Source organism: Terrapene carolina, unplaced genomic scaffold (genome assembly GCF_002925995.2).
Source record: "Terrapene carolina triunguis isolate 2854851 unplaced genomic scaffold, T_m_triunguis-2.0 Scaffold211, whole genome shotgun sequence".
Classification (NCBI taxonomy): domain Eukaryota; kingdom Metazoa; phylum Chordata; order Testudines; family Emydidae; genus Terrapene; species Terrapene triunguis.
The window spans coordinates 35717700-35739685 of NW_020664562.1; the positions used below are offsets into that span (position 1 = coordinate 35717700).

The 21986-nt window shown below is 38.0% G+C and overlaps 1 protein-coding gene across 1 annotated transcript in view; it reads right to left on the reverse strand.

Moving 5' to 3' along the window:
• LOC113407421 (leucine-rich repeat-containing protein 7-like) overlaps nucleotides 1-21986 on the reverse strand; it is a 249087-nt gene that overhangs the window by 158488 nt on the left and 68613 nt on the right. Inside the window, exons 5-6 of the mRNA XM_029912418.1 lie at nucleotides 21097-21186; nucleotides 15973-16029 (exon numbers count right to left, since the gene is read on the reverse strand). Coding sequence (XP_029768278.1) covers nucleotides 15973-16029; nucleotides 21097-21186 — 147 coding nt within the window. The remainder of the gene's footprint in view (nucleotides 1-15972; nucleotides 16030-21096; nucleotides 21187-21986) is intronic.

Consider the following 21986-nt stretch of genomic DNA (forward strand, 5'->3'; position numbering starts at 1 on the left):
AACAGTAGAAATAATAAACTGATCTTGACTTTGAGGATACTATTCTGGTCTGCAGCAACTGCATCAGAGAAGAAGGAATGACATCTTGTCAAAGGTAAGTTGATTCTTCATCTTATCTTTGTTTTTAAAAATTAAAGTTAATTAAAGTTATCAGAAAGGAGGCAAGATAATTTTTATGGCAGAAAAACAGTAGTAGAAACATTTTGCCTTACCTGGGTAGCTATATTGAAATGGATGTGTAAGATCCAAAGGAGGTATATAAAAGGCTATGAAAAGCAAGTAATATATTCCAGCAGCTATTGAAGATCTGGTGAATCAGAAAGACCAGTTTAGGAGTAAATTGAAAAATCACTTGCTGATACAACATTATTGTTGTATTTCTATATGGAAAAGAGATGTAGCATTGAAACAAACAGAATAGACTTGATGCTTTTCAGAGTAAATCTCTGCAGAGAATTTCTGTGGAGAGATGAAAATAAAATGATCCAAATAAGGACAAACCTGTCAGCACCCTCCAGCTCCTTCCCCAGCATAGAGCTTGATATATAAATTATGCACAAGAGATTTAAAAGGGGTCAAGTATGAGGATTTTCTCCCAATCTACAGCAGCTCTCCATAATAAAAAATATGGGCTGTAGTGACAGCTGGGGTCCCTGTATGCCCTGTAGCTGAGAATTTGTGGCTATATTATGCCCTGGCACAGCCTGCATTCTTCTCAGAGCTTCCTGGTGCACAGGAGAAGATGGGTACCTACTGCTTTCAGACTGGACAGCATAGTGCATCTAGACAGCTCCATGGGCCAATATGGAATAAATGCAGGGTGATGGTCCCATTTCCTCTCTCCCTCCTCCCTGCCTCCTTTTAAGGAGCAGACCCTGATCTCTGTGGAACACAATGATTGCAGTTATGTCCCACTGCTGTACAGGTTCACAAGGCAAGGAGATTCTTTGTGTCCTCCACAGAGCAGCAGGACATGATCTGGCCTCATGCTATGGATCCACATGGTGACATGTCTACTGGCTCCTTTCCTGGCCTATCCTTCACATTCATCTAAACTGTCCTACTTGCTGCCGCAGAGAGAAGCGAACTGTACAGAGTATAGCTCTGGCCCCAAAGAGATGTACAGTTCCCCTGTGTGATAGTTCCACGGCATTTCTGCTGCATTTAGGACTCCCAACCCAACAAAGAAGTCTGGGGAGAGAGGGGCAATATTTTGTCCTAAAAATATTAATTATAATCAATTCTTTAACCAAGCATCACTGAATAAAACAGAACACATTTTCTCAGTCACCTCCCGTGTATTCTTTCAACTAACAGGCAGCGGGACAATGGCAATGTACTGTACAATACAAACAATCTGGGTGCAAACCAAACTGCAGATTTGGAAAAATTTGTATCCACATCTGAACTTTGTGATTCACGTCCCTGTCTACAATCAAGTTGAAGGTTGCTGAAGGGACAGACCACACTGAAGTAGAGAATGACTTTAGTTCATAAACAGGGCTATGTGGAAGAGTTTAACTGCTAAGACCATCTCACAATTGGAAATGAGCTGAATATTCCACCTAAACCAATCTAATTATCCTTCTAGAAACAATAAATAAGCTCACAGGAACACTAAAATGCATACACAAAACAGCTAACATAGTGAGATTGGTTAACTGGTGGCCTTGAGTATTACTATCTAGCATGTAATAATCTGTTGGGGCAGAGGCGTGGAAGTGGGGAGCAGACTGTATTCTCACAGGTGCCATTCCAATATTATATACACAAAATATGCTTAAGCATCCAGTGTGAATTTGTGAATAGACTGCAGATTGGTACTGTATTTCAGAAATTAAGTAGTCATTTAAGAATAACACAAATGCCAATGTAAATTTAGGTGGAGAAAGTTAAAAAAATAATTAATACTTAGCGCTCATATAGCCCTTAAAATGATTGAAGTGCTTTAAAATATTAACTAATTTATCTTCAAAAAACCCCTTAATTATTCCTGCTAATGCATACAGGGGAAACGGAACCTTCTGGCCTGGTCTACACTGCCGCTTAAGTCGATGTAAGTTGCATTGCTCAGAGATGTGAAAAAAATCACACCCCCCCCCCCCAGTGACACAGCTTACACTCACCTAACACGGTGTCTAAACCGCGCTATGTCAGTGGGAGATACTCTTGGGGAGGTGGAGTACTGAAGTCATCAGGAGAGTGCTCTCCCATCGACTTATGTCTTCCCCAGACCTGCTAAATCGACGCCGCTGCATCCATCGCAGCAGCGCAGATTTAGCGTGCCAGTATAGACAAGCCCAGAGACATGAAGCGACTTGCCCCAAACCACATAATTAGGCAATGGAAGAGTTGGGACTAGAAACCAGGTCTCCTAACTCCTACTCCCATGGTTAATCCCCCCATACTACCTACCATGGCAGAAAACATGTGAGCCAGAAGTTTCTATAATATTCTGGAGAGTTTGTATCTGTTCTATGGTGATATTCCAATTTCTCACTTATTGTATATTTGGTTCAGATTCAAGTGGAAGTAAGTGTCACAAGACTCTCACATATACTTCTTATTGGGTTCACCACTGATCCCACAATGATCCCACTCTCTTCTAGTTGGTCAAAGTCTTAGTACTTTTCTGTCTGAAAATATGGGTAAATCCAATGAATGAGGTTTTCATAATATTCCCTTGGCAAGCGGTATAACATGCCTGAGATTGTTTTGCATTCTCGGGTTGAAATCCTGGCCCTACTGAAGTCAAATTCAAAATTTTAATGATAAAATATTGTCCAAAATAGAACGGATACTCTTTTTGCATAGAATTTGGTGGAAAATGTTCTTTATGGTGCTAGAATATATAATATATCTTCAATTATGTAAAAATAAAACAGCAGCTAAATATAAGGTAAAACAGAAATGTGCTGCAACTTGAGACATTCAAAGAGGCAGACAGAAAATAAAGTAAAATATTATACATCATTTTTACCAACATTTATCACATATTTACAGGCAAGTCTTAATGATTTATCAAGTGGCCTCAATTCCTGATAGCATGTTTCTTTATTAGTAATCCTTCTTTGAAATAAGTCTTTGTTGGTGTCAAAAAACACAATCTATACTTTTACATCAATATATTTTATTACAGTTGAAACAAATACAGTGCAATCACAAACATAAGTCCTACATTATATAGAACATATTTTGTAAGCATTAATTCACATTAGAGGATTGAAAGTACATAAATGTAAACAGGCTAATTTACATTGTAAAGTACATCTTAATACAAGGAAAAAAGGACTACAGTAATCATATCCTATAAAGTGATTTCATTTTCCCTTCAATTGGTCAGTACTAAGATTTCAGCAATGAAGGACAACTGCATTAAAATGATCACAAATTGAAGGGACAGAGATAATATATGAAGTAAAAAACCAACCTTTCAAAACTTTCTTAATTTGATTGACAAACATATTACAAAACACCAATGTATGTGCTCTTCTCCAAAGGGATATTGAAAAGACTGTTACTATATAAAAGCAATCTAATTTCTCTTAGTCATGATAAAGACTTACCATTTTTATAATTTTTTTTAAAACCACCAGAATTTTGCCTTGCGCAGTTATGTGCTGATCCACCACCCAATTCAAACCTTCAACATTCTGAAGTTCTCCATTTGAGTATAGTATTTCCACAACATACTACTGACAACAATAACTTAACCATAGGGGCAAAACTGAAATATTTAAAGCTATATTCAGAGAAAAACATGTCAGTAAAAGAAGAAAAACCCAGGATTGTGGGAAGAACAAGGATGGCTTAAGGCTCTTTGACCATAGTGAAGGATCTGAACCATATAGTCTTCTGGCTAAATATTTAAAGGGGACTCATCCCTGATCAAAAACTTACTGCCTCAATTTTGCAGAATGCATCGTCACTCCACTACCCAATTTGCCTGAGCAAATGCAGTTTGGAGCTCAAATACAAGGTGTACAATTTGAATATACAAAAACCTGGATGAGATACTGCACATGCGAAAACTACTGCAAACAAATTATGCCTGCAATTTTAGAGGCTACTTTTGAGAATTTGTTCAGTGTCATGGCCTTTTCTAGCCTGCCAGGCAAGTGAATTCTGAGACATAGAGAGGTAGATATGCAACAAGTCATCAAAGGGTAACATTATTTTCTAGTTGTCCTGTGTTTCTAACACATGAACATCTAAACATCTGCCTCTTTGAAAATGTCTCCACTGTACACTGTTTCCTGAAAGCGTAACATAATTCCATTATGTCAGTGTCAGCTCCCTCTGTCAGGAACATGGAAGCAGTAGGAGGGTGAGCTACTGTTTTAGGTGGGAAACAGTGACTCACTATGATGAGTAAGAGAAATAAGAATACTTTTCAAAAATTAATAGTAATCGCTATTTCTCAGATTTATTGCTAACGATTCACTATTTGTTCACAATTATATTTACTACCTATCCTATCTGGCATTCTTTAATGTTTAATACTACCTCATCTCTATCTGAAGGACTACCATGAAACCCTGGAAAAGTATTTTCTCTAATCATCAGACATCAGAAAGAGCAAACATCACTCTAAATACATTGCTATCTTTTGCAGAAATCTTTGAGTGCATTAAAGTATAAACAGATTTTTCTAGCTGCCCAGTCTAGACAAAAGCAAGTGTCATTATGCAGATTCTTTCATAAGATGTGAAACACTGATAATTCCTCTCAGAAAGTCAACAGGATATTAGTGTCCCCAAACATTCAATTTAGGAGTGACACATTTGTTACTCTAATGAACAATGACTATTCAGGACAGGATTTTATCTAAGGATATACATAATTCAATGCAAATTAATGAGTTTCTAAAGCAGAAGTATCCAGATCAGGCTTAAATGTGATTGTTAGATAAATTTATGCCTATTATTATAACATTTGAAATGGAATTTGAAAATTCATTTTGAACCATGTTGTAAAAGTCTCCATCAACTCCGTTTGAAGGATTAATGGAGATTTACCAGGTATGCATAGTAACTCAGCAGTGTCTTGACACAAGTAACAGAATTTTTCCTAGGCGTACATGAATAGAATGCAGAATATTGATGGAAGGCCTTTGAATCTCTGAATTTTGTATATTTGCTAATACACCTGAAACACATTCCAAAGAAAAAATAGGAATCTATTCATTTAGATTTGGGGCTAGATCATCCGTCTATGACCCAGCCCATAGCAAGGGGCAGTACGTTATTTTGCTGCTACTAGAGCAGCCTGGGGTGGTTATTTTGACAAATTCCCTCTGAGACGCCCCACCGCTCTAGGAAAGGAGTAAACATTAATAAGTCTATACTTTCACAGCATACCTTTCCCAACATGCTGGTACAAATATGCCACCAGCTACATTGGGGAGGTGGAATAAAGGCTCCACCCACTCCCTGCACCCTCCTGCCCATCTGTGTGAGGGGAATATGTAGTAGTTCTGAGTAGCTTGCTTCCCCTTGCAGAAAATGATGCTATAGTTCACCGGTACAGGAGAGTAAGAGGGTGCCTTATGTCCCCTGTACTCTCGTCTACCAGTGCACCAGTCATGCCCTTGGAAAACAAAGTTAAAATGGCTATTAAAAGAACATTCAGTAGTAACTCTGAAAGTGGCTAACTGATCAATTTGAACGCTTACTGAGACAGGAAAATTGAGAAAATAGATAGTCATATGTTATTTGCCACTAAGGGAGCAAAACCACATCCTTTTTCTATATTGTAAATTTACACCTAGTTTGAATGCCAACACTTTCGCTTTTCTGTTTTAGTAGAGGCAAACTGATCCAAATTGTGGAAGATCTTCTGCCTATTACTTAATGTATTGAACCCACGTGTCCAAAAACACACATCCTTCAAACTGCAGTCTGGGATGACACAGCTAAATTCAAGATGGGGATTGCCGACGTGGCTCTACAAAGTAAAGTTGACTCTACATAGTGTAAGAGCTCACTTACATAACAATTAGTAGCATAAGGATTTCTGTATTATTTAAATATTTGTATCTATAATAAAAATTCATAGAGACAGTGACAATGATTTTATATATATAAAATCTAAAACCTGAAGGCGAGACACATCCAGTAAACTCCACTTCCAAAACTGCAGAAAACCTTAAAGGTACATTACACTATACAGACAGTTCCTCAAGCTCAATTAATTAAATACTTTGTGCACCTTAGATTTTGAAATAATCATACAAATTTGAGAGTCATGATTAGATCAGTCTTCACATGGAACTCCCTATTGGAGTTAGAGGGAGTTCCATATATGGAGCTCTTACAGGATTGTATTCTATTCTTGCAGTCAAAATCATAAAAGGGCTGAGTCTTATGATGAAGTTAAAAAGAGTTTTACCTGAGTAACAAGTGTAGGGTCAAACCTTATACTTTTAAAAGCTGCATTTTTGAGATTCTTCTCTTTGAAACAATGTTTGGTAAGTAGCTTCAAAAAGATATGAACACAGACAGACACAGGACCAGACCAGTTGTGCTAGGCACTTTACAATCATATAGATATAGAAAGACACAGGTTCCCTACTCCAGTGATTTTACAATCTAATTTCAGACAAGGTACACTAACTGATGTTACAAATAAGAGGGGAAATGGAGAATAAGGGCAACAGTGAGATGAATAGGCCTTTACATAGGCTAAGAATGTACACAATTGATGGTTACACACACATTTACATAAAATATAACAGCAAACTCCACATATCAGCACACGCCTGGGTATGCTATCTAGCCACTGAGGATCAAATGCATTACTTTTGGTGAGACACTGTCCTTTATTAATAATATTCTTCTAATATACTTTTAGATTTCATACATCAGTATGAATGTCAGCAGTGAGAATGGTCCAGTCAAAAATACCAGGGACAGATTGTGAACTATGTAAGTTCACAACTTGGGAGGAGTGGATAGGCACTCCCATTCCTTGTATCCCCTCACAGTTTCTGGGCAATAATGGCAGTCTCTTGGTCACAAGGAATGCACAAGGCTATTATCCACAGTGGTTCTTGCATTTTCAGATTGAACAGATGGGGCAAATAAGGTCACAGAGAAAAGAGTATGCTGAATCTTGTAATTATGTGGCATAAGGTTTGCACTCTTTTAGGTCTGCAAAGCATTTGTCTGATACAGGCATTGTACCTGCTCAGAGCAGAGTGTTGCACCTGTTCATAATCCTTAACGAGGGCCAATGCCTTAAAGGCACAATTGATCCCGAAGTGCTGTAACTATATAATGCTGTTGTCTTATAAATGCCTCTTTGTAATGATTAATGATCTAATATGTCTAGTACAAGTTTTAATTTACATTGAATTAAAAATATTAAATACATAATTCATCTAAAATGTCAGCAGCCAGGAGATTCCTTAGTTACATACAGAACATGTACTGCTAATTTCAATTTATTTTAAAATGATATATTTGACAAAATCTATTTTTATGTGGTGCATCATGTGTTTTATTAGACAGAAGAAATAAAACAGTAAACATCAAGGCTTTTTATAGCAATAATAGCATAGCAAAATAAACCAACCTACTTTTTCTACGTTTCATGTTTTCATATTTCATATTAATCTTCTATTAAAAAAAACCCCTATTTTTCAGTTTATAAAACAATAATAAAGCTGAATCCACTTAAAAGAATATCTATTAGCAGAATACCTACTTAAAAGAGGAATTTGTATGTGCACCAAACATGAATAGTGTAGAACAACCCTTTAATTAATAATAATGGACAAAAAAGCAGATCAAGGAACCAAAAAGGGAAGCACCTACAATATAAAGGCTATTTGGTCTGTCAGAGAAGTAGTCTCTGTGTGTCAAATATGTACCTATTCAAAACCAGAGAACTTTTTGCATAAAACCATTATGATTCTAGCAAGTGTATATGAAAATCACATCTCAATATTCAGACTGTATATAACAAAAGAATAAAGCTACAGTCTCATCTGTATTGAAAACCTTGAACAAAAGATTGCAAATTATGGGATGGATTTGGGGCACCATAGACTGTAGTTGCAAGGACACCCCACAAACATATGACATATTTTGTAACATCTTGTTTCCTAATGTTACATCTTATTCTACACATCAGTCTAAAGAAAAAAAAAAGGCAATTTTTGCCAACTTCTTTAATTGTAATTGTATAACTGAATGTTGGGATATAAATTTCATTTACAAAACAATGCACAGTGCCATACAACTAATCCTGTAGCCAGGATAATGGAAATTACTTATTCACACCTATCCAGTTCTGAATATGCAATGAAAGTTATGAACAATTGTAGCTTCACTGATTTGATAATTAAATCTATTAGGGACACGTCTGGTAAGGGAAAAGACAGTTGAAACACACTTTTCTCTCTCTCTCTCTTTTATGAAAGAATTTACTGGTAATATTGTTACCTAAGACTAATATAAAACTGATACAAAATTGTTATTGGGTCAATTTTGCAAGCTTTGGTCATGTCGTGAAGTACTTACTGATTGACTTCAAAGGGACTGTTTACGAATATTTAACCTGTTCAGCATTATAAGACTAGTCCTGACATCATCTCTGCAAGAGGCATAAAACCTCTTTAGCCTTTCTAATAATCTACTTCTGATCCAGAAGTCTTTTCATATGTGGAACTCCCAGCAAGATCAAGGTAACACCTTAGTTCATATATTATACAAAGTGCAAAAATATAAATGAAAAAAAAATTGAGAGAGAAAGAGAAGTGTATTTAATTGCTTTTTTTCTTAACTAGCTATTATTTCTATATAATGATATACTACATGTGTGGGTGCCTCTCACTTTGCAAAAATATTGTATCCTGCTGCCCTCTGGCAGTCCTACTCAATTGTGTAAGATCATGCTGCTCGCTAAGACCTGGAGGCTCGAGACCCCTAATACTGTTATACAGGTATGAGTGTTTCACAGTTAATTATGTAATTTACTTATATAATAATATCACTGTATCATTCTCCATGGCCCTGGGTGCAGGATGTACATGAAATCTAACATCATATTAAAATAAACTTTCCATAATAAAAAAAATAGCACAAACTACCCCACTGCCAATCCTAAAGCAGTAAATAACATCATTACAATCCATAGTTAAGTAAATGCTTGATCAACAGGACGTGCTCTGCTCTGCTGTGTAAACAGTGGTAAACTCAGGCTCTGGCAGATCCCCAAAGAGAGTGAGTTCCATTGTAGGGAACCTCTATTAAAGTTGCACCGTCTCCAGTCCTCAAAAGAGTGCATGTACAGACTGTCAGAAAATTCACCTTAGCTGATCCGAATTGTCATGGTGGATGTGGAGAGAGGCAGTGTTTAAGGTAGCTGGGTCCTAAACCACATCACAGTTTAGATAATAGAACCAAACCTCCTGAAGTGCACTAAGAACCATATGAGATGCCAGTGCAGTTCATGATTTGTAATGATTAATGTGCTGCTACATTCTCCTCTAGCTATGTCTGTGAGTGATCTCCGCGATGGGTAGGACCAAATAGAAATCATCGCAACAGTCCATCCTGGAGGTAGCAAGGCATGGATAACTACTATAAGGTCCACAATATCAAATAAAGGCCGTCATCTCCTAGATCACTACTGATGACAAAAATATTACAAGCAAGCAAGCATTTACTACCTTGTACTCTAAGAACAGCCAGTAGTTCAAAAGGCACCTTAAAAGAGCACACCTCTTGATAAAAGTGTTATAATTTTCCCCTAGCAATTCATCAAATTGCTTCCCCTATCAACCTACATTCCTTCCCCCCCCCCCCCCCCCCTCGGATTAAGCTTTAGCCGGCTCACCGTCACATAGTTCCCAGACTCAGCAAGGTATTGGGGAAGCAAGGAAACCGCATCATCTTTTCTGATACAAAATAAGTTACACACTGATGCCACCACAGCACAAAGGATCTGATCCAAAGTCCACTGATATCAACAGAAATATTTCCACTGACTTCAGTGAGATTTGGATTGGGCCAATACATCTTACATGGGGCTGTCCATAAATTATGTAACATCAATTCTGCATGTTTGTTTCACTGTTATAAGGGGTAGATGGGTTTTGAAAATCACCAAAAAATGTGTTAGTTGATTTATGGAGAGCACCCAATCTCAACTAGTGGCTTCACATACACATTACACAAGAAAGGGTAACAGACTAGAACCCTACAGGACCATATGTGAAAGGGCTGTTGGAGTGAACAGGCTTAACACACAACCATTTTGAGACTAAATTTCCAAGGACTGATAAAACAAGGAAAGACTTGATTTATTCCTGGATGGTGATGACTTTGTTAGCCACTGCCGTGCAACGTACAACTTTAGTTGCTGTTTCCATTGCCCAGTGTTCTGTATTTACCCCCGCCCCTTTTTGGGTGGGGGGGAGGCTAACTTCTAACATTCTTACAATGATTAAAGAGGAATTATATCTTTGTATAAATAGAATCAAGAAATGGTTATCTTGTTTATTTTTTAAGCCAAAAGATGGCCCTGTGAAGTAGTTTGTAATGTTGCTTAAAACAGGGAGATGGTTTGAGTTTCATAATTATCGGTCAAAAGCTCAAACTATTCAAAGCATTTAACAGATGTAACAAAGAAAAAAATATACTTTTGTAATTTCATTATGTATCGGTTTAGGTCACTAATATAATATTAGAAGTCATTTTTCAATATTGGTCAATGATTTCTATACTGCTTCCAATCTCTTAATATTTCCAAATGTTAAAAAGCTCATAGCAAGAAATATAAATATTAACTAAATAAGCCAAATGAGACAAAAATGAATGATTAATTTACAGTAAAAATCCTGTCAGAATGTTTGTACGAAGTATAATGCAAATTAATTAAACAAGGAAAAAAGATTATACTTTATAAATCTAACTCTGTAATGTTTTCTGTCAAAGAAATTACTGTAGACAAAAGACAGGAACACCAAATACTATCTTTTAAAATGAAAGAAAGATATTTACTTATCCATATACAACAGATCAGTTTCATATATTATTCTGACTGTTCTATAAGCTTGTCAAAAAGATTATATTATTTAAAAAACACCTTTATTGCACAATGCATCACTAATTTCCATCAAGACAGCGTCCAGAAAAAAATTGGAATGTTTGGGCATGCTTTTAGACACCATCAGTCCTTCTCTGATAATCTTAAAACAACAGAGAAAAAGAAAGCACTGAGGATTTTCATGTAAATTGTAGTAAATAAATATGCTGGAGATTTATTGCTTGCATAGAAAGCCACCTTTCAGCAAGGTACAGTTAATGCAAATAACTTAATATCCCTTTATTGTCAGTTACCATGGATACATTTTACTCAATAGAAATCATGAACTGTGAACTTGCATGATATATTGCAATCGTTAAACTACGATAAACAAAAATACTTATCTATGCCAAGAATCCAAATATTTGCTTCAAATACAGTATCAAAGACAGCTGTGAAGACATGCAGAATTTCAAGTATCTTCTACTCTCCTATATCTATACCGCTAATGTTTTTTCTAAATTATATTTAATATAAAAATAGAAAAAAAACAATAAGGCAATCCAGCTCCTATTAGCTGGAAATCAATAGAAGCTGATTTAAATGGAAGCATGGTCAGACAACATGTTTAAAAAAATATATTCAAAACTACATTTCTCAAAATGAAATTCTCTTTTCTCTCCTTTTCATGCCTTGCCTTCCATTAGAATCATTCAAATAATTTCCATCTACAACCAGATTCTCTTACTCAATAGTGTACTCAATCTTGATCACCAAATTCTCTCATCAAATCGCTGCATGAAAATGTAAGCCTTTCAAGTCCGTAGATGAAAGATCCAGATGACTTTTTGTACAGCTATGTTAAGGAATATTTTGATTTATAATACTACTTCTTTTAATGGACAGACATGCCTTTCATTTAGACACTGTATACTGGTCATAATAATGCTACTTTTATTTCCCGAGCAAAGCATTCAACTCGAGGCATTTCTCTCTTTGGCTGTAACATAACAACTTTGAAACACCATTGATTTTGGTGCAAATCAGACCACCAGAAAAGCCTGCATTCCCTTAATCCACCCTCCCCCTGCCACAATCTCCCTGTGTGCCACATTCCCACACCCCTCTGTTTCATGGACTCCACCAATAGTACTCACCCATTCCCTCATGACAGGGCCTATTGTCTTATGGTCTTCAGCTACCTGTTATTTTCTATACATACCCCAATTAACTGTGCTGAATTTGAGCAAAGCATAAGATGGAATTCACCTACTAACCTGGAAACAGGACAAGGGTTGCAGCGTATCCCTCTGGCTGCTACTGCAGCCTATGTTTTAATGGGAGCCAATCCACTATACTGGGACATCTCATTTGTTCCCTTACACAGAAAACTCTTCTATGGCATAAAGAGTTTATCTCTTCTATGGTGCAAAGGCAACCTTACATAGCCACTCTACCTACAGTCCCAAAGTGAAGTATAAATGACCTTTTGCCAATGACCTCCACCTCAGGTGAATTTCACCGTATAACATTTCATAATGTAGATTTCCCACTTCTCGTATAGTTTTAGCTACAACCTTCAAATAAGTCATTTACATAGGGAAATAATATTTATTTCCAGGTCTTATTAGCAGGGTATATAAATACTTTCTGCCATAGCAAAGAGCAGAGGACAACTAGACAACTATATGTACAACTAGAATTTCCTCACTGTTTTACAAGAGTCAGTGCAGCATTCACAAAGCCAGAAATGTCTTATCCACATCATTCTGTTTACAAAGCAATTAATTAATGGCAAAAACACAGTGTGGGAATAAAATTATACCTATCAACCTCAAAAAAAGTATTGTTTCATTGTTTTGAAGTATTGAAGCTATTTAGTTATTAAGAACACAAGCTACACTGTGAATCTTCTAAATAGAATCACCATCCTAGAAACTAGAAATTTGCCTGTAAAGCATAATTCATTATAGAAATAAATAAATACATACATACATACATAGTGATAATTGGCCAAGTTTATGAAGGCCCTACACTCAACTTAGTGGTATTTGTCTGTCTGTGATGCAATAACTTTTGAATGCTGCATCCAATCAATTCCAAAATTCCAGGGGAAAGTTCTAAGCGTCGATAGCCAGAACTCTATTGATTGTAATGAAAATCAGAAAACCAAAAAGGGAAAAATGGGAGACACACGAAGCTCCTGCCAGCCACAGCCTCAAGCATTTCTGTAATAAGACTGGAAATAAGGTGTTCAGACTGGAAATGAAGAATAAATTTTTAACAGTGAGAGTAATCGATCATTGGAACAATTTGCCAAGGGTCATGGTGGATTCTCCATCACTGACAATTTTAAAATCAATATTAGATGTTTTTCTAAAAGACATGCTTTAGGAATTATTTTGGGAGACTTCTGTGACCTGTGTTATACAGGAGGTCAAACTAGGTGATCGTAATGGTCCCTTCTAGCCTTGGAGTCTATGAATTATCTACAGATCAAAGAACTTCCCTATTGTACTCATTACCTCCCAGCATAACAATGCTCCTAACTCATTTCTGCTCATCTTCCCAATAGAGTTTAACATGTTGATACCCCAAATTACTTATTTCCTGGGCAGAAAGAAGAATAATGGTGGGGCAGGGGGAGGAGGAAGGGAGAATTGGGGTTTGCACACAACCATTGGCATGGGGTTTGAATGGAGGACACTGGTATGGGACATACAGAGCCCCTGATGGGGGGAGATGGGGAAGAGGGCTGAGAGAGACACTAGCACAAGGGTGAAGTGGACATGGGGGTGAAATGGAAATGGAAAGAAAAAAATGGGAGGCAGACAGAGCTCTTGCCATCAGGGTGGGGAGGAATGGGAAAAATGAGGGTTCACATTGAACCCCTGCCATGGAGGGAATGAGTGACACTGGTATGGGGGGCGCACAGAATCCGAGGTAGGGGAATATTGGAAGACCCTGGTATAGATGTAGGGGGAAATGGGAGGCATGGGGTGGAAAGGGGAGGAATACGATTGCACACAGTGCTCCTGTAAGGGAGGGGGATAGGGGACCTTCAAATAGAGAAAGGGAAGCCACAGAGCCCCATAGAGTAGGGGGGAATGGGGCACACAGAATCCCTGGTGAAGAGGAGGTTGGAGGACTCTGATATGGGAGGATGGGGGAAATGGGGAACATAGGGGAAAACAGGGGAAGATTGAGGGAACCTGGTATGGGAGAAGAGGGGCACACAGAGCTCCTGGCATGGGAAGAAAGTGGGGTTGCAGGGAATCCCTGAAAAAGAGGGGATGGCAGGGCAGTACACAGGGAGTCAGTGGGGGTGGGGGAGAGGAGAATATGTGTGTACTCCTTACATCCCTCCATTCCCATCCAGAAGCTCCCTGTATACAATAAGCCCTGGTGTGTGTGATAAGATCAGCCTATACAAGCTATGAAATATGTGACTCCCTAGCATTAATTGTGACAGCACACGATCTGTACCCAATCTTGCTGAAACTGAAGTCAATGGCAAAACTCTCATTGACTTCAATGGAAGTAGGACTGGGCCAGAGATAGAGACTACAGGCTTGTCTATACTTACGCGCTGGTTCGGCGGCAGGCAATTGAACTTCTGGGTTCGATTTATCGCGTCTTGTCTGGACACGATAAATCGAACCCAGAAGTGCTCGCCGTCGACTCCGGTAATCCTGCTCGGCGAGAGGAGTACGCGGAGTCGACTGGGGAGCCTGCCTGCCGCATCTGGACCGCAGTAAGTTCGAACTAAGGTACGTCAACTTCAGCTACGTTATTCACGTAGCTGAAGTTGTGTATCTTAGTTCGAATTGGGGGGTTAGTGTAGACCAGGCCAAGCATTGATAGTATAAGTTCTGTTGGAGGAAGCTGATCCTGCATTCTTGAACACTCAAAACAACCACTGACCATCAGTAGCTGGAAAGGATAAAAATGATAAATATTTGTGTAGCATATTTACAAGGAGTTGCTGATTGTTGCAGGAGTTTCCTGCCTGTTGCATTTTATTTTAGTCCTTTGTACAAGAGGTTGACTTCTGCAAAATTGGTCTAGTGTACAGGAATAAATGTTGCCTTCCAGGTCATGCAAATCCTCAATGGCTGCACATGTGCTTTGCTGGACAGGGCCCATATTTTAATGCCTTCTCAGTAACAGCATAACATCTTGTTTCTTTTACCAAAGTTATATGACTTCTAGAAGAGTGGAAATAGTTTATGCAGAAAAATTACTCCTAACTATTGTTAAAAATCTCCTATCAACCTCAGAAAAATGTTACCTTCCTTTAGAAAACACCAGGGACAAATTCTGCGCTCAGATTCCTACCCACTGAAAGCAATGAGAGCTGTAATCAGACAAACGAAGGCAAATGTTCCCCTTAAGATCTCTAATGTTCAAAAGATATTTTGATATGTGCATTTCTTTTTAAAAGTGCTGCCTATAAGGTAAATTAAGTAACATATAATGGGACACTAGCAAGGTCTGATAAATACTGATTTTCAACAAATTACTAAACAGATAGCTATCTTATGAATAAAGTATTGTTGCCTAAGCTAAGATCACGAGTGTTTTGCCCTAACTTTTGCATCCTTCATTTGCCAATTTTGTTTAGGTTTTAGATTTTAAAATGATGCATATTGAATTATACACATTAATTTGTGGAGTAATGTTTTACCTGTCTCCATCCCCCTCCATATGTGATTTGCTCACCACTTGCATGCACAACTTGCATGCACAACAACTTCTTGTCTAACATATTCCATAAATATATAGTTTCTTTACACAACAGAAAAAAAATAACTTACATAAAAACAACTTATGTAAACATAACTCAACCAGATTGCACAATTATCAGTGGAAATATTTTACATTGTTTGTGAACTTCAGGACAGAACTTAGTTAAAAAATACATTAAGTCTCACTTACTTTGGTAGAGTTTTCAAATGATTTTCTCTTAACTCCAAGATACGCAATTTGACAAGTCTAGAAATACCAATATAAAACAGTATGATTAATACATTCAAGTGAGAAAATACTTCTGAAACCAATAAGAATTACTGGAGAACTGTTTATTCCAGTACAAAAAGATTTAGCCACGTATTTCATTACATTATTTTTATGTACCTGGCCAGTCTCTGCTGGAAAGTATTACCATGTGTCATTTGCTAGAAATTATTCTAAATCAATTTTTGATGATTATTCAAACAGGAGAAATATGGTGAAACTTAATTTACCACAAATATTTCCAGTTCTGTAATAGTAACCAACTTCAGCTCAAGTTGCATCAAGCTTTGATTACTGGCAATAGGTTTTGGTCTGGAAAATCATGAATACCCATGTAAAAGGATTAAAATTGTTTCAAATATTTAGAGCACTTACACAGATGCATGGCATTTTGAATGACTGTTCACAAGTTTACACAAATTTTTGTAGAGGTCATAATTTCTTTTTGCATTTTTGGGCCTTGATCCTACAACTGACTGCACACAGGCAGACTGCTACCCCAACACAGATCCCCACTGACTTTTATGGGATTGAAGCACAAGCCTACAGTTCACCATGAGCATAAGTGCTCCGTTGAATTAGGGTCTCTATACTGCAGTAATTTACATCTTCAAAACATTGTACAAATATTAAATAATGAATACTCACAACACCCTTTGAGGTAGAACAGCAAGTTCACAAATGGGAAAACAGAGACAAAACAGGGACACACAAAATGGGGGTTGAGGATCCAGGATTAGAACTCAAAAGTTTTTGGCTTTAAGGGCCTGTTCCAGTGCTCAGCCATGGTGACCATCAAATGCCAGCCATTGACTTCAATGGACTTCAAATCATGCCGCTATTCCTGGGTTCTTTTATCTTAGACCATTGTTAACCCCAGTGGTGAAGGGTATAGGAGTCAAGGGATCTCTACTCCTGACCCAAAGTCCTACAATTTCAGCTGTAGAGAATCTGTGGAGTGTTAACTGTTGCAATAATTAGGCCTGCAAATAAAGCCTAATTATAAGCTCAACTGTAAAAAGTGAGAGAAAGTTCATAAGATGCCATGGTAACCTATTACAATAAATGCAGATGGGGAAAGGTGCAAAAAAGAGGCAAAGACTGAATACGTTCAAACAAAAAGGTCTACTGATATTATAATTCAAGGACTGTGTTAAAATCATGCCTGGTAGACAAAGAACAATGTGAGACCAGAAATCAATTAACCAAAATTATTGTGTCCGAAATTAGTTCCAATTGGTGGATAAAAGATTGAGAGAATGGGCTACTCCACCCAACACTCCCTTTTGGGGTTCTTAAGAAAAAAGAGAGACTTTTGGGGGGAATACAGATAAATGGATGGAGGCTACTCATGATAATGGCTGATTTAGTCTCCACACCCTCTTCCACCAATGTGTCCTTTTCATTCCCTACCTTATTTCTTTTCTTTTCTCTCTCTCTCTCTCTCTCTCTCTCTCTCTCTCTCCTTTTTCCTTCTGTCTAGTACGAGTCTGACTTAGCTGACCAGGACTGTATATTTTTCAACACTTCTGTAAGCCTGTGGCCAGAAAGAGGCAGCAAAATGCAATTCTCTAAACAACGGATGCTGGTACAAGTTTGCCAGGTCTTGGAGTGGTTGACAAGACCACATGCTGGGCCTATGTTTCTCCAGAAGTAAGTTGCAAGTGAGTCTCAACACGAGAGACACAAGCTGCATTTTCTATCTGAGCTGTTATTTTCTTTCCCCTTTTGTGTTTGTCTTGTTTTGTCTTCTAGGAAACAGGACTGGAACAACAACAGCTCCAGTCCATCTTAACTAACTTCTTCTCTTTTCCCCTGAAAAGTTAATTATTATTACCATCTTTAATACCATCTAAGAGACTGTCAAACAAGGGGGTTTTTCCTTCTAAAAACTCTTCAGCTAAAGAGAAAGGGAACAAGGGATATTGTTAAAATTAAAGCCTTATTTAAAACTTTACATTTCCAGTGCTTTAATTGTCTGTCTTCTTTTCTGTATCCTTAATAAAAGGTTAAAAAAATAATGGTGTATTTGCCAAGGTACTATGTGGGCTGAAGTCTCTATATACCAAACCACAAACTGTGTTTAAAACTGTAATGTTGGACAGTTTCAGGGTCATGTTAACACCTTTGACTCTTTGGGCCCATATGCTAAATTGAAACAGAATTCTCTTAAGTGTTTTGGGAGCATGAAAAATTTGTACCAAGCATTGTCTTCCCATGATTGACTGATTCCACTCTGCTCAGGCCTGAACTTAGTAAAGGGTTCTGTTAAACTGGGTTAACCCGCATAATTCTTTTGCAAGTTTGCCACTCCTAAGTAGTGAGGCCAGCCAAAAGCCATGACACTGAAATCTTTAGTTTACACCACACTATCCTTTCTGTATATGCCAGGGAAAGATATTTCAGAAAATTTTAGAGGGTTTTTGAGTGATTTTGTTGATATTATTTTTTATACCCCTCTACCTCTAAAGTCAGGCTCCCTATGTACCATGAGTCTAACTGTACAGACCTCTGAGGGAAGGAAAACAATCAAAGTGCATGATAAATGCAATATGTACTATATATTGAGGGGATATCCTGGTGTTAAACTGCAGAAGCATGTCATGCATATATTTTCCACTGATCTTTGACCACATTGCCTGCCCTCCACACAAAACCATCTCCCTTGAGATTTACTCAAATATTTCAAACCCCAGAGCAAGCTAAAACAGCCAACATTTTTCTTCCTGTTTCTTTTTAAGCGGGAATTTTTTCTCAAATTACTCCTGTCCAAAGCCCAGGACTGGTAAGATTCAGTTCTGGGTCAGTGTTTTGAAGTACAAAAAATGTAGCAGCTTAAAATTCAATACCTCTTTATCCTGCAGGGCTAGAAAAAGGTTTAATACCATTGGAAAGAGAAATTCCCAGATTACCAATGGGACCCAGCATTTACTTCCTAAGATAGCAGACTTTGAAGTCATGACTTTTTTATATATAGAAAAACTATTTTAAGTTATTATCAGAGCTTTTATGGCTCCCTCTGAGCCCTGTACAATCAGACTCATGGTAACTAAGGCAACCAGCTTTATACGCAGAAGGTTACAAGAAATACTCCCAATACACTTTTTTTAAAAAATAAATCTAAAAGTATTCCTAAAATAGTTTTTTCTGAAACATATTTTGCAGCTTACAAAAAACATGAAAGATTTTGTCAACATTCATTTGAGATGATCTGCATAAGTAATTTGTGGCTTAACCACTCATGAATAGTATGATCATCCCCAACCCAAATTGATAAAACCTTTATACCACACCACCATGTATGACAATTTCTATATTGGGGTGAGCAAACTATGGCCCAAGGGCCGCATCTGGCCCTCCAGATGTTTTCATCCAGCCCTCGAGCTCCCAGCTCCTATGCGTAGGAACCGCGGCCAATGGGAGCTGCAGGAAAGGCGCCTCCACGTAGGAGCCAGATGGGGGACATGCTGCTGCTTCTGGGAGCTGCTTGAGGTAAGCACCACCCGGAGCCTGCACCCCTGACCCCCTCTTGCGTCCCAACCCCCCGCCCCAGCCCTGATCCCCCTCCTGCCCTCGAACCCCCTCGGTCCCAGTTCGGAGCACCCTCCTGCACCCCCCAACCCCTCATCCCCAACTCCACCCCAGAGCCCGCACCCCAAGCAGGAGCCCTCACCCCCTCCTGCACCTTAATCCCCAATTTCATGAGCATTCATGGCCCGCCATACAATTTCCACACCCAGATGTGGCCCTCAGGCCAAAAAGTTTTCCCACCCCTGTTCTATAGCCTCAACACATAAGGTAAGTGTACTTTACATATTTACTGTACGTACACAATGTATGGTAATACAGGGTAAAATCCTGCAATCCTTACTCAAGCAAAACTTCCCTTGATGCGATAGAAGTTCTATTTAAATCTGGACTTCAGGATTGGGCCTAAAATTGGTTACACTGAGGTGGAAATCCAAACAGAGATGCTGGCAATATCTTGAAATTAGCCTGTCTCTTTCAGCAGTCATTGGAGTGGCTACACTGCACACGCAGAGAGCAAAACAGAAAAAAGTGAAATAACAAACAGTGATGATTTGTTCAGTCCAAACACCATTCCAATTACTGTGTGGTCAATCATAGCTAGTACTGTCTGCCATCTACCACAAAGCATTCAAGAATTGCGCAGACATCGCCGGGTCAATGATCTAGCCAACTTCAAGGCAGTTTCCAAGGGCAACATGTGCAATAGTGCCTTTCCAACATCCTTATTGCCAACACTCAAACTGTATTTGCTACTCTGTTTCTGCAGACTCAGCTTTTTTTTAAGTATCGCCTGCTCCAACTTCTCTTATTTCTAGTTTTTTTTCCCCCTGCTCCTGGGTTTTCTATTTTTCTATTTTCTCAGCTTTGTCTTCTTACTACTCTTCTCTCTATCTATCAATCAGTCTACATTCCCTTTTTCCTCTTTCTTCTCTGGCTCTCACTTTCACATCTCTACTTTGGCTCACTCTGCCACACACATTTAATTTTTCTCTTTCTTCCTGACCGGCAGCCCTTGGATTCCTCACCAGAGGAAGCAACCAGAAATAGACACTACCAGAACAGATTTTACTTTGTTCCTTCTGTCCTTTTGACCAAAAAGTAGCAGTCACTTTTGGTCAAGAACAAGCAAAGAGAAGCACAAACACTGGCCACTGAGAAGCTGGATCAAAGTATTGCAGTAAACCAAGTTGCTTACACAGTGCTGGCACACAGTAGCTAGTTCTGGAGGTCATCAGTCTAACTGCTTTTATTCTACTGTCCTCTAGCTTGGCACTATTCCTCTTCCCACATCCATCTCTTCCTAACTCACTTAACAGCTCCCCACTACTCAAGATCTCTTCTCCAACCACCCAGCTGAAACCAGTTCCACTCCTACCTCCTATCATTCATCAAAACTGGATTGCAGGGACTAACAATCAAATATTTTTTGTTTTTCATGCACACCGCTTCTAAATGATCTTTTAAAACTAAATCAATTGCTTGTGAAGTGGTGATGTGGTTTAACAATTAACTTACCTTCCAAAGTTAGCTGGAAGAAACTCCAGAAAGGCATCATTTAGGTAGAGCTGGGTCAAGTTTAGAAGCTGTGTGAAACCATCTGGCAGCCTAAAAAGGAGTTAAAGATTTAGTCCTTGAATCTGAGTTGCTATAGAAACAATGCAAATATAAATCTCTAAGGAGAAGCATGATAAGTTCTCCACCCTCACACCCCTTAGCTACACAGCTTATGTAAAAGAAGAATTTATTGAGAAACTTGTTACAGATGGCATTTTTGCTTGTTATTAAAACAAATAGCACACAACTTCTCCCTGTTACTGTCACAGGATTAAATTTATGTGCCTGACACATTAAAGTGGCTTCATCCTTCTCTCTTGTCCTATTTTAAGCTTTTTATCAGAGGATTTTTTTTTTTTTTTTACTGAAATGGCAAGCATATGCTGAGTGCTTCACTTTTCATAACTTCTTGAATGGGGCTCTATTTCTCTATGATATAGCATGTCTTTTGATGATAAAGGTAGTAATGTAATTGTATATACACTAGGGCTGTCAAGCGATTAAAAAAATTAATTGCATGATTAATCGCACTGTTAAAAACAATAGAATACAATTTATTTTAAATATTTTTGAATGTTTACTACATTTTCAAATATATTAATTTCAATTACAACACAGAATACAAAGTGTACAGTGCTCACTTTATATTTATTTTTTATTACAAATATTTGCACTGTAAAAAAAAACCAAAAAAATGTATTTTTCAATTCACCTCATACAAGTACTGTAGTGCAATCTCTTTGTCATGAAAGTTGAACTTAAAAATGTAGAATTATGTACAAAAAAACTGCCTTCAAAAATAAAACAATGTAAAATTTTAGAGCATACAAAAGTTCACTCAGTCCTCCTTC